This window comes from Urocitellus parryii, chromosome 10 (genome assembly GCF_045843805.1).
Source record: "Urocitellus parryii isolate mUroPar1 chromosome 10, mUroPar1.hap1, whole genome shotgun sequence".
NCBI lineage: Eukaryota > Metazoa > Chordata > Mammalia > Rodentia > Sciuridae > Urocitellus > Urocitellus parryii.
Window position 1 is genome coordinate 31,065,372 of NC_135540.1, and position 13,864 is coordinate 31,079,235.

The 13,864-nt window shown below is 34.4% G+C and overlaps 1 protein-coding gene across 3 annotated transcripts in view; it reads left to right on the top strand.

The window, feature by feature from the left end:
* The window catches only part of Gria2 (glutamate ionotropic receptor AMPA type subunit 2), a 139,895-nt gene that overhangs the window by 84,789 nt on the left and 41,242 nt on the right, over positions 1-13,864 (top strand). For all 3 annotated transcript variants that reach the window (XM_026395940.1, XM_026395942.1, XM_026395941.1), the window contains exons 4-6: positions 131-327; positions 5,338-5,391; positions 11,343-11,504. In XM_026395940.1, the coding sequence (XP_026251725.1) occupies positions 131-327; positions 5,338-5,391; positions 11,343-11,504 (413 nt within the window). The remainder of the gene's footprint in view (positions 1-130; positions 328-5,337; positions 5,392-11,342; positions 11,505-13,864) is intronic.

The following is a 13,864-nucleotide window of genomic DNA, read 5'->3' on the forward strand; positions in this document are numbered from 1 at the left end:
TGAGGCATCAGGTTCTCCTTAGTTTTACAAATAAATCAGTCTTAACAAATGTATGCACTGGCAATGTGGCAGCCCAGTTCTGAGTTATTCACGTATTTTCATCAGTCATCATTTTCCTTTGCCTTCCCAGGCTTATCCACACTGCAAGCTGTGCTGGATTCTGCTGCTGAAAAGAAATGGCAAGTGACTGCTATCAACGTGGGGAACATCAACAATGACAAGAAAGATGAGACCTACCGATCACTCTTTCAAGATCTGGAGTTAAAAAAAGAACGGCGTGTAATCCTCGACTGCGAACGGGATAAAGTGAACGATATCGTAGACCAGGTTTGCTCCTCTCTGTTGTCTAATGGCACCAAATATAGAATATGCATGCAACGTCAGCGTTTGCAAAGAGCATTTGTGCTAGGTGCTTGAACAGCGGTTTTCACTTTATGGTTTATGTAGGATGTAGCAAAGATCATCAATTAAATTATATCTGGCTTCAGTTAACATTAACAGATGGTTTCAATAACGCAGATGGATCATATTAATCACTAAATAAATTCAGCGCATATTTCCAGAGTTATGTTTTACATGATAAGTATTGCCTTAAACCTTGATATTTTGAGTTAGAAAATTTGAATTCCATTCTGTTAAAAGTTTTTAGAGATCAAGAAATAGATATGTTTTAAAGTCAAAATAATATTTGAATTCTAGAGTAAAAGCAAGTGAATATTTTGGAGACACATGGATTATTTCAAATATTAGAGTACAGGATGGTGTAATCTCAGGTAGTAAGTCCATATTATTGTTTAACTGGATCTATAGCTCTAGAAAGAGTGTGCATTTATTTTTGTAAGAAGTAATTTTGTCTCTATATTAGGGGATTTGTGTCACTATAAAAAACTGTAATCTCTGAAGTTAAAATATGAAGGAAAGGCATTCAAAGGTGTTCACTACTTGAGAAGTAAATTACAAGTATCCATTTGGACTGTTTAAAAGAATAACAAGATACCAGAGATAGGATATTTTTATCTGTCCTTACCATATTACGCTGCTTCTATTTAAGATCTTTAAGAATAGGACAACAATCGGCAATATTCTAATGATGAAAAATAATATCCATCATGTTTTAAAGACAAGATAAAAGACCAGGGATGTATTATGATTTATTGATAAAAATTTCCTTGGATGGTTATCTGTGTCTTGTCCTAACGTGAGCGCTCTCTCTCTCTCTCTCTCTCTCTCTCTCTCTCTCTCTCACACACACACACACACACAAGCACACATGTGTGTTCCTTGGAAGTATGTATGATTGGAAAGAAAATTCACAGTTGAGAACATCTTTCTTGGCCCATCTAGTTATATTTATTAATTCATTCAATGGAAAACATTTTACAAGCATACATGTTGATGAAGCCCTAACTGATTTATAATACAGACCTTAAAACATAAAATGTGAAACCATCATGAAATATTGAATAACTAAATAAAACTAACTTGTTATGAGAAAGAACTAAATGTTGTACCCCAGAAAGATGAGTAACTTCAATAAAAAAAATCTTGATTCTAGTCTCAGGAGATGAAGTTAGGATTGTTTTTAACCTAAAGGTCTCTTGTTCAATGTGAACCTCAAAATCTCATTTGAATTTCAGAGAAGGTCCTCATTAAAACCGAATTTTAATAATATTCACTAGCCTGGTTAAACAAGTTTAATTATTCCTGACTCATCATAATAAATGTTGGTGAAAGCATATATAAAAATATTCAGAATCAGAAGAGTGAAACTGCAAAAGAAAGTGGGACCATATGAAAAACTATGTTTTGAAGTAAATATATGATCACTGGTATTGACATCGATTCAAAAAGCAGAGTGTTTTGCATGTATATGTATTAATGTTTAATTTATTTAATGAGTGCATATACTTGGTAGTATCATTCAAGAAACATTTATTGAGGACATCCTCTGTCCAGAGTGAAGGATCCTAATAAAGACAAGCTAGAATGGCATCTGTCCCCTATGAATATTATTTAGAGGGGAAGAAAAAATGTACCCCTACAACACTATAGTATCACAAGTTATAATGCAAAGTGGTTGTGTTAGCTTTCCATTGCTAGATTAAATATATCTCTGGGCACTGTATCTTATGCCTGTAGGCCCAGAGGCTTGGGAGGTTGAGACAGGAGGATTAAAAGTTTTGAGACTAGCTTTAGCAAGTTAGCAAGGCACTAAGCAACTTAGTGAGACCCTGACTCTAAATAAAAAGGTCTGGGGATGTATTTCAGTGAATAAAATGCTGCTGGATTAAATCACTGATACAAAAAAAAAAATTAAAAAAAAAAAAAAAAAAAAAAACAACAACAACAACAACAAAAACCCCCTGAGATTAATCAGAGAGAAAGGTTTATTTTGTCTAACAGTTTTCAATCTGTGGTTGGTTAACCCACTGCTTTCAGGTCTCTGGTGAGGAATAGTTCATCATGGTGGTATGTTGTGGTATGCTTCCCATGGTGACTATGAAACCAAAACAACAACAACAACAACAGAGAGAGAGAGAGAGAGAGTGTGTGTGTTAGGAGGAGACCAGACTTTCACAATCCCCATGGAGGGCATGCTCTCAATGACTTAAAGACCTTTCACCATGCCCATCTCTTAAAGGTTTCTGCTTATAATAATGCTAAGTGGAGGACCCAGACTTTAAGACACAGGCCTTTGGGGAAATTTAAAATCTAAACTAAAGCAGTGAGCAGAAGTCAAGGAACACAGAAGATAAAGTACCTATCTTTCCAGGGAAAGAATAATCTGTGAAGTGTTCACTTAGAAGGTAGCATTTGGCTGGATTAGATTCATCCATTTATTTGTCAAATAGATATCTCTGTTGGCTAATGTTTGTCAGACAAGCACTGTGGTGTGTCCAAAACAGCAGTGGAAAACAAAATAGGCCAGCTCTACTGAGATACATTAATACTGTATCAGAAATTAACATAGAATTATAGCAATGGAATATACTACAAATGAAAAGAATAGAACTTTCTGAGAAAAAAAAAATTTAGATTTGGATATACGTCAAGGAGTAGAGTTGACTAGGCAAAAAGTAGGGATAAAGTACATTTTAAGAAAGGGAAATGCTAATTATTCATTCAACTAGCAGGTAAAAAAGAACAGAAATGAGACGAAGCTCTTTATCTTCATGATGGTTTAAAGTTAGCAGTAGAATTAAACTGTATTCAATAATGTATATTACTATCATTTATTGAGACTCTGAAGGCATTTATAGCTGTGATTAGGTAGCAAAGGATCTAGTCATCAAAAAAATTGGAAATTAACACAAATTTCTATTGTTGGTATAACATTACGAGTTATTATAAAGGAAAGTTACAAAAATCAGTATGGTCAGCACTAATTTTTATAGAGACATGAACTAGTGAATTTTCATGTCCCCTTTTCTTATCACAATGTACACTAAACTCATGTAAGGAGGCTGGGATCACTGTTTTACCGTTTATCTTAATTCTCAGAAGGAAGACATAGATGCTTTAGAAAGTAGAATGTACAGTAAACAAAGCCAACAGATGTCCTTAAGATATGTGAAGGACACAATCATCTTAATTAAACTGATGTCAGTTCAAATATTTTTCATTCAGGACATCTTTTCTTCAAAATTCTCTCTTCAACATGGGAGGTTCCGTTTCTTGGGAAAGGCAACTGAGTTATGTTGCCTAAAAAAACGGGTTAGAAAACTATAAAATCTCTAACTTTCTTTTGAACAGCTAACACTTCCTATCCAAGTGGCATATGGTAGAATCCTTCCCTGGAGTTTTGTTGTTGGTGTGTAAGTGTGCTGCTTTGGAGCACCTGGCTTGGTCTGGGTTGATGGAAAGTCAGGGAATTCCTCTCCCAGCAGGTGTGATGATTAGGCTGAGATCCACTGTGCATAGTCTGAAGTGATGGGAAAAAGGCTTTTGTGTGCAAAAAAAACCTAAAAGATAGCCATGTGAGAATGGAGAATAGAGAAAGTAGGTTTGAAGAAGGTCACAAGATCTTTGGAATTTAAAGCACATTAAAAAATTTATGCTTATTATGCTAAAACAAGGGAAACCACCAAATCAGTTTAATCAAGAAAGTGAGCTAATGGTTTGAATCCCTGTCTACAGCCTTGGCATTTCATACATTCCATTGGTGTGATCATTTTCTTACAAATAGAAATTTCATTTGAATGCGGATGACCTTGGATTTAGGGTAGTTTAATCATAAATTAAACTAAATTAAAAATCATAAATTTTTTAGCTTTATGGTGGAATGAGAAAGCCATATGCATTCAGTAAAGCTCTACTTTGAATTTTGAATGTTAGTCTTTTCCTGGGCTAGCAACATGCATGTGATATTCTCTTGTGATGCTGGGGTGGCAATGAGGCAGAGCTCTCAGTCTACCACGTCATCCCAAGTGGCAGCACCCCATACTCTAATATTTGTTAGGTGTATTCCATGCATGCTTGACTTCGGATATCTTCATATTACAGTGGATTTATCAGGACATAAGTCCATTGCAGGTTGAGGATTAACTGTGACTATGTACCAGTACAATGGCACAGACATTTCAAATTACTCTCTTTATAACTGACATAGGTCAATGAAAACTAAAACTGATTCAATAATGTCCCAAACTATTGAGAGTGTTATTACCAGGGTAACCACTTCTTCCATGATATGCTTGACAATTGTAGAGAAAAAAAAATTAGTTTTTCTGATACTTGGCTGTCTAAACCTAGAAATAATGTCCATTTGAACTAAGCTGTCAGCATTTCAAGATCCTTAGTATAGCAGTACTATTTTATCATGAAGAAATATTTTTATTTGTTCACCAATATTCTTAAATTTATGTAATTCTAGAAACTTTATTTGTGTTTATATTTGAATGTAGATCTGTGAATATAAAATCTCAGGTGTCGGTTTCAAGTGTTTAATCTTTTACTAAAATAACAAGGGTGTAACTTTTGTCGGAATGAAATTATGACTCATGAATTAAATATATTTTGATTTTATGTATCTTTAAGCTTCTTAAGGACTTTGTGTGCTTATTTTTTTATTGACAAAAAAGGGATAGTTATTATGGTTCAGTGATTGACTTTGTAAAAGATAACAGTTATTAAGCACTAAAATTTATTATTACTGTTTTCTCTAGATTTGATGATTATATTTTATCATATATTACTTGATGATTTATTATAAATATTATTTAAAAACCATAGCAGATAAAATTTCACTTTTTTTCCCCTAAATTAGATAATAATATCAGTAGTCTTACATTTATATCATTTGCTTTTATTAAATAATTGTCTCTTTACCTTTATTAGGTTATTACCATTGGGAAACATGTTAAAGGGTACCACTACATCATTGCAAATCTGGTAGGTGACTTAACTGGTACTTATTATTATTAGATATGCTTATTAATAAAAACTTAGAGCAATCATCGTTTATTAGTAGTATTTTAAAGATATAGTTTGTTTATATTTGATAGATTATAAATGACAGTATATTTCCTATTTGTTATATTTTAGATTTACTTCCCAATTTCCATTCCCAGCCAATCTCCCATTATTACAAACTATGTAACAAGCTATAGAAATATGTCAGGCACAATGGTACACACCTGTAATCCCAGAGGCTCAGGAGGCTGAGGCAAGAGAATCAGGACTTCAAAGCCAGCTTCAGAAAGAGTGGGATGCTAAGCAACTCAGTGAGACCCTGTCTCTAAATAAAACACAAAATAGGGCTGGGGATGTGGCTTGTGGTGAGTGCCCTTGAGTTCAAACCTCCCTACAACCCACAAAGTAACCACAACTACACCAACAAAAATAGCTATATAACTGCCTGGTGTGGTGATACAGACTTATAATCCCAGCAACTCAAGAGGCTAAAACAGGAGGATTTCAACTTCAAGACCAGTCTCAGTAGTTAAGTGAGGGTCTAAGCAAGTTACTTAGACCCTGTTTCAAAATTAAAAAATAAAAAGGACTGGGGATGGCTCAGTGGTTAAGTGCCTGGGTTCAGTTCCCAGTACCCCCCCTCCAAAAAAAAAAATCTACAGAACAATATTTGACTTAATGAAATATATCTATATGGGAAGCTAATTTCAATTCAGGGGAAAATTTTTATAAATATATAAATTAATTGTCCAAGTGTTCCTTATTTTTCACTGTCAAATTAAAATTTACACTGAAATGACTGCGTGGTTAATTGTATTTCCTTCTCAAGTATAATCAATTAATTTGGAATTATAAAATCTTTTTTTTCAAAAAAGGTTTTAGATCAGTAGTGAAATAAGCTTTGGCCTTTATTATTATAAAATTTTATGGTCTTTAATTGTATACGATCCTTTGTAATTAAGAACTACTCCCTGCATGCTCATGTATAATGTCCTCAGGAATCAAAGAAAAAGAAGGAAAGAGAATGAAAGCTAATCTAAATAGCATGGTAGGAGTCTGGTAGAGGTTTTTTTTTTTTTTTTTAATACAAATGTAGATTTATTTTATAGTTTCTGAAGTATTGGATTGTACATCACAAAACATCATTTTGACTTGTGACAAGAAGAGAAAAAAAACAAAATTTATCAGCTTATCATAAATACCGTTTTCACTGAAGGCTGTATCAATAACTTAGGAATAATAAATTTCTAATCAACATGCTACTGGGAGAAGTTGGTTTGTTCAAGATGAGATTTGTTTAGCGAAGAGATGTCTATTGTCATAAAAATTCTCTTCGCCAGATGGGGTGGCACAGGTCTGTAATTCCAGCAATTTGGGAGGATGAAGTAGGTGGACCGCTAGTTAGAGGACAACCTCAGCAATTTAACAAGGCTCTGTGCAACTTAGTGAGACCCTGTCTCAAAATAAAAGGTAAAATGGGCTGGGAATGTGCCTCAGTGGTAAAACACCCCTGGGATCAATCCCTAGTTACCCGCCCCCCACAAAAAATTTTCTAGGATTTTTCCTTATAGTGTACTAAGGAGATCCTAAAGTACTTCCTATAAAAAGTAAGAGTTAAAACAAATGAAATTCTGTAATGAGGCTCTTCAGAGCCACATTCAGGCAGAGAACAGCCTGGACAGCCAGTCCCCTGTGTGAATCCTGCCATTTGATGAACAACGCAGAGCCACATCGAAAGCTGTGATCTTTAAAAATGTCCAGATGGAGAAGATTATACTGGAACATTCAGAAATAATGACAGAAGGCGGCTCATCAATTTGAAAGTTGGTATCTGATGCTATGGAAAAGGAAATAAGTATTTGAATGTTGAATGACCAAAGTTAAAAAAAAAAAAAAAGCTGCTATCATGCTTCTATGGAGAAATCTACCTAATACTTGATCTGAATTCAAGTTTTGCTTTTCCTTTTTTGAACACTTGATTTCCTCGCCACCTGGAACTTCTAGTGAATCGTAATTTCAAAAGTCTGTATCATGCTGTCATTTCTGAGAATTTAGGGCATCCTCAGAAATTCCACTGACATTTAAAATTAAAGAATGCCATCCAAAGGTGAATGGCTTTCATCCAAATTCTTGATTGAGAATGTCCTTTTCCCCCCAGCCAGTGTCTGGAGAGTGTCTGAAATGTGTTAGAGGAATTGGTTATAAAAGATAAAAACAAAGCAAAAAAAAAAAAAAACCTTCAAAAACTTCAGATATCATTATTGATGAATTTCTTCAGCAATTGCTGAATCCTTGATTGGGCTTCTGAAACAGTGTCTGAGAATAAATTCCTGAAAGAGCAATTGAAAGGCTAGCTAGTACATAAAGTGCACATAAGGACATCCTGTTTTCCTTTCCTCATCCCTTCTGCTGTCATGGATTTAACTTAATTATTTTAAAAATAATGCCTCTACAATTCAGATTGTGCCTTGGCTTCTCTGCTGTCATTCATTATCTCCTTTTCCTTCTGCTCCTCATACATTGAAAAGTTTTGGACAGGAAAGAAGAAAACTTAGGGAAATGCAGATCCTCACTAAAGCCAGCTTAAAATCTTACCCAAAATTTGCAACTGAACTTATTGTTCCTAGTAAAATTACAGTAAAACAACAGTAAAAGGATAAAGATGTTTTAAAACCTAATGGAAAGGAAGGAGAAAAAAGGAAAGAAAATACCAATTAAGTCAGAAGTCAACAAAACTTTTTAGGACATGGAGCAGATGAAGATATGTGGGATAGCTAACAGAAGGAAGATAAAACTAAAAAAAAAAAAAAAAAAAGTGCCTGCAGAGTGGGATAGCTAAAAAGAGGCAGCATTTACTGGCTTATAAAGCCCAACAAGGGTATTCATATGCACATTATTGAGGAAGAGCTTTCAGGAGCAATGTGTAGGTGAGTGAAGGAGGCAAGGCAGAGAAGGAAAGAGAGCTAAACAGGAATGTGGTTAAGGTCAGGTTTAGGCTCTGAGCCCAGATCCCCTAGGACTTTCTGTTGCATAAATTGTTATCACCTTCTTCCAACAGGAGACAAGGCAGAGACAGGGGCCTTTGTACCAGATTCCAGTTAGTTTTCGCCTTAACCAAGGAGGGAGTGGTTTCCATTCCAAGGCCAATTATCTGGGAAAAGTTATGTATGTGAACCATTGGCTAAAAGCAGTAAAGGCCCACAGAGGACGGACATATCAGTTCCACCTCTGAGGTGGATTCCAGGAAACCAGGAATTATTAGGAACACCTGGGACAAAAGTATTTGATTCAAAGTCCCTTGCAGGAATGATTGGATACCCCAAGTACTCATTCCATACAACCCAAATAAAGAAATATCCACAAGCCTTGGTCCCTAAACCCCCACTTCTCTCTTGTTAATATACTTTATAAAAAATATGAATCGGAGGAATTTGTGAGACTCAAGAAGCATGTGCTAAAAACACAGGACAACTAAATGAAAGTCTACAAGTGGAATTCTGAACCTCACGTCCCTCATCCGCCATCCTTTCTCTAGAATTTGGTCACATATATTCATTTGTGTGGAGACTGGATGATCTGAAGAGATCAAATGGAGCAGATATAGGCAGGGCACACTTCTGTCCACCCCACCCAACAGTCTATCTTATAGCAAAGCATACTTGCTAATGAGCCTCACTCACATATATAGAAATTCCAAGAAATGTCTCAGTGTCTTATTCGGAAATAATCAAGCATGACTAGTCATTTGAGAAAAAAAAAAAATTACCATGAAGGATGCAATGCAAACAAACAGAAACTGGGCAGGTGACATCGGAAAAATGTTTAAAATCAGAGTTAATATCTACTGCAAAATAAAGGAAAATAATTTTAACCCATAAAAAATAAAGTGAAGAATAAAATCATTGGAAAGCTAATTTGTTTTATTTCTTACAATAGAAAATTAAATTACATTAATTGGAAAATAAAAGTGAGAAAAACTTCTAGATTATATGACGAAAGGACAATAAGATATAAAATAGAAAAAAAAAAAACCTGAAAGAAACTTAGACATTTAATTTAAGGGTTACAATATTTTAATAATAGACTTTGTAGAAATAGAGAAGAGTAAAAATAGGGGAAGGGAATTATTAAAGAATTGTTTTGAAAAATGTCCAAATGACACAAATCTCACCACTGAATAAATAATACAATAATAGAAGAAAGAATGAAAATGAGAATATCAGCATGGAATTTCAGAGATTAAGAGATTTTAGAAGTTTGGGGCAGTAACAGGGAAGTAGATAGGAGGGAGAAACAGGTCACATGCAAAAAAGAATTAGAAATGACTTTTTTTGAGAGCAACAATGGAAAATGAAAGTCAACGGAATGATACATTTAAGTCATAGAGTGTTCAACTCAAAATCCTATTTTGAGCCAAAATGCTAATCAAGTGTCAGGGTAAAATCATTTAAATATAAAATGTCTCAAAAACTTTACTTCCAATGTGTTTTAGGAAACTATTAGGGAATCTAATAGAAAGAAAGAATAAAGTGAAAAAGGAAATATGACCCAGGAAATGAGATTTACTCAAAAAAAGAAGTGAAGGAACACATTAGGGTAGTAATAGCTGTAGAGTAGAAGGAAAGAGGAACCAATTCAACTTGCAGCATAAGGTTAGGCATATAGAGATCTCTAGTAGTGAAGAGACGGTGATTAACATTCAGGTGAAATAATGCCCAAGGAAAAAAAATGCAATCCTAGTACCTTATTTGACTTTGCTACTAATAACAGAGTTAAAAATATGTAAACAGAAAACAGTGATCAAAATGGGTGAAGAGAGAAATGGTTTGGTTACATAACTGGGTTATATACTCATTTAACATAAATAAAAACTCAACAAAAATATCTAAAATTAAGCAATTAAGAAAGAAACAGTGAAAGTGTGTAATTCATAAAAAAACAGGTAAATTAGTGAAAATGAAGTCATTGAAATTGAAGGCTTTGAAGCAGCTTAACTGGACCATGGGTGGGGTGGAACAGAGAATCTCTGATTTTGTTAGGTATGTTTTAGTGTAACTCTCTCTATATGTATATATTTTCATATCAACAACAATGAAAAGATTATATTTTTTTCAGTATGAGGACCCACACTTAATTCATGGCACTCTTAATCATTATGCACAATAACGAATCATTTTAAATATGAAAATATTTTAAAATATGAATATTTTATAATTATAAAATGTGATATATTTATAATTGTGACATATTGAAATTGTGATTTTTATTTTTGATAATCAATTTGAGTTAAAATTCATGACAGCACAATATTTGAAATCAATGAAAATACTACATGATAGTTTTAGTAATGAATGAATTCATTCTAATAATGTAATAGACATCGATCTTATAAAATTTAATATGTTCTATAAAATTAGTTTCAGGCTTAATTTGAAATTGTGTATTTTCAATTAAGCAATTGAGAACACTGACTGGGCATGTACCTTCCATTCTCATTTTAAAGATGTTTATCCCAGGCCAGGGAATGATCAATTTAAATAGGAATGACTTGACCACAAGGTTGCAGTCTTGAACTAGATTAATGTTAGTGTCTGTAACCACATGGCAGTGTTCTGTTTAGATTCAATAAATAAAGCTCATTCCTTATTAATTGATGGTCTCTCAATAAAAATGGAGAACCTTTATACAAGGACTCTTCAGTACTTTATGAGACAGCCAATCATTAAGCATGGATTGATTATAAGGACCCACTGTGATACCTACATGATGTTAGGCGCTGGTGAGGCGCTTTGACTGATAAATGCGTGAAAATGTTTTTGGAGACTTTTTATCTCTCACATGTTCTTTGAAATATGTAAAGCCACAATGTGTAGAATTATTTGGGGAATGTTAAGTTCTACTTGAATGACATACAAATATTTTATGTCTAGGGATTTACTGATGGAGACCTACTAAAAATTCAGTTTGGAGGTGCAAATGTCTCTGGATTTCAGATCGTGGATTATGATGATTCCTTGGTGTCTAAATTTATAGAAAGATGGTCAACGCTGGAAGAAAAAGAATATCCTGGAGCACATACAACCACAATTAAGGTTTGCTTTTCATTTCTGTTTTTATTTTATTTTTTTCCATATAAGGATAGTGATGGAGTGTGGAAAATACAGGAAGGAATAGAGAGCCCAGATCAAATTTTGGTAAACATAGTTTGTTATAGACTGCTAAATACAGTTTTTACATTATGTTTAAGTTAGAAACCATTTCGTTTTCTTACTGTTTGCAATTACCTGCATTCATTTATTTATCCATTTGGCTTTTTCATATTGAGTGGATTCTGTACCAGGCACTTGGGTGACTTTAAAAAAAAGAAAGAAAGAAAGAAAAGAAAAGAAAAGAAAGAGTCCTGCTTTTGCTCACAGTTTAGTGGAGGAAGGAGAATAGCCCTGAGAGAAGAATGCCAGGGAGAAAGGGGACAGCAAACTGAAAGACACAGCAGGTGTCTGTCCTTGAATTAGATGCTCTAGGAAGGCCTTATCTGAGGAGGAGGGAATTTTTAACATAAGACCTGAAGAATAAAAGGCAGTTGGCTGTGACTTAGAAAATTTTGTTTGCAAGTAAATTGAAGAATAATAGGTGTCAATTTTCCCTAATTTTCACAAAACTCCCTGGGAATCCTTTGGTCAATAAGCATATGGCCACCTATAAAAAGTGTATTTATGTGTTTTTTATTTGTGTGTGTGTGTGTGTATAAAATAACTGCTGATGAAAAGCCTAGACTTTAGCACTCTTTAGAAAGCAGACAAAAATCTCAATTACTTTAATAATAAAAAAATAAATACAATGCTTTATGCAATCAAACAAGTAATTCAGGAGTACTCGATGTCATTTGCTGCTGTAGTATATGAGCTATACAGATTCTGCTTTGTTCCCCATGGGTTTGGACACACTGAGGCCTTCACTTGTTTATTTGGTCAATTTTATGTGCATCTAGACATATGCACGTGTTTACCTTCAAATGTTCTATGTTTCTGCGGTTGAAAGTAAGGGTTTTTTTTTAATTTTGTTTTTGTTTTCCCTTTTTTGTTGACTTTATTGAGAGCAGAGTTAAGTCTTGGCCAAGAGTGGATTGAGAAGTGAATGGACTGAAGGAAGCATACTGTTGACGTTCTTCACAAGACTAGAAATTTGTGACCATGACAGGCAAAGGGTGCAAAGTCTTTTCAAATGTGTAATGATTTTGTTTGTGTTTTATAAAGTGGGTTTTATATGAACCAGTTCTGGAAGTGCAATTTTAGTTGCTGTCCCCAGTCAAACTGATTATACGTCATGGACAGGGTATTTGACTATAAATTTTCTGGCTGTGAAACTGGTCCCAGATAAAGATTAGAAACTCTGATGTTCTCTATTTTCGGGTGTATAATTTAATCTTTTTCATTTTAAGTCAATTTCAGAGAAGCATCCCATAGGATGTTAAAAAATAACTCTCAGTTAATTTTTTGAAGTAGATATCTTCCTGTTTGGTGGCCTTGACCGAGATTTAGCATTTCGGCTGTTTACGTGTGGTTTTCTAGGTATCTGCATGTAACAAAGTTGTTGAGAATGCGAATGGACACCTGGAACCTCAGTTAATGCGAGGTGTGTCTACCTCTGTGTCCAACAGAAGTGTAACTGCCCATCCCTTTACAATGGAACTTCAGGCTTCTGTCCATCAAGACAGGATACAATTTAAGTTCTCTGAAGAAGAGCACTTGTGACACGAACACTCCACTGGTCGTTGTATGGTCCCCTTGTTGTTGCTGTGAAAAGTTTGAAAGAATATGAGATTTTATTTTTCTCCTAGAAGTCATATCATTACTCAGGTTCATGTGTATTGCATCAAAATGTTGGTATATTCAGGGCACACGGGCTCTTTGGCAGTGCATTCTGTTACCATTTTTGCCAAAAGCCAGTGCCAGGTATCCCAGGGAGCATACATGAAGACCTCCTTTTTTCGCTTCCTGCATAGCATTTTTCTTCCATAATGCCTCATTTTGGTGACTTCTAACAATTTTCAGAGATCATGATGGCCTTTCATTGTGTAATGTTGCAAAGAACGTAGGTATACGAGTTGCAAAACAGGCTCTAAATCACTATTTGACCTTGGGTCCAGTTTTCTCATCTGTTCCATTCAGTCATAGCTGTTAATTCCCAGGTTGCTGTGAAGATTAGGTCTAACATTCAAAAAAAAAAAATTAAGCATAACATTAGAAGCATTGATACTAATATCTAAATATCTTTTCCCACTCCTTTCCTAAAATGAAGGAACACCAGCCAATTGCAAAAGTATATTTCAGTTTTAACATTTTGTGATCCCTCTACTTCTACCTCAGAGATATATTTTATAAGGTCTTTGAAACTTTAGAAAAAAGATTAAAATTCTGGGAGAAAATGCATCTGTAGGTGGGAGTTCATCCTA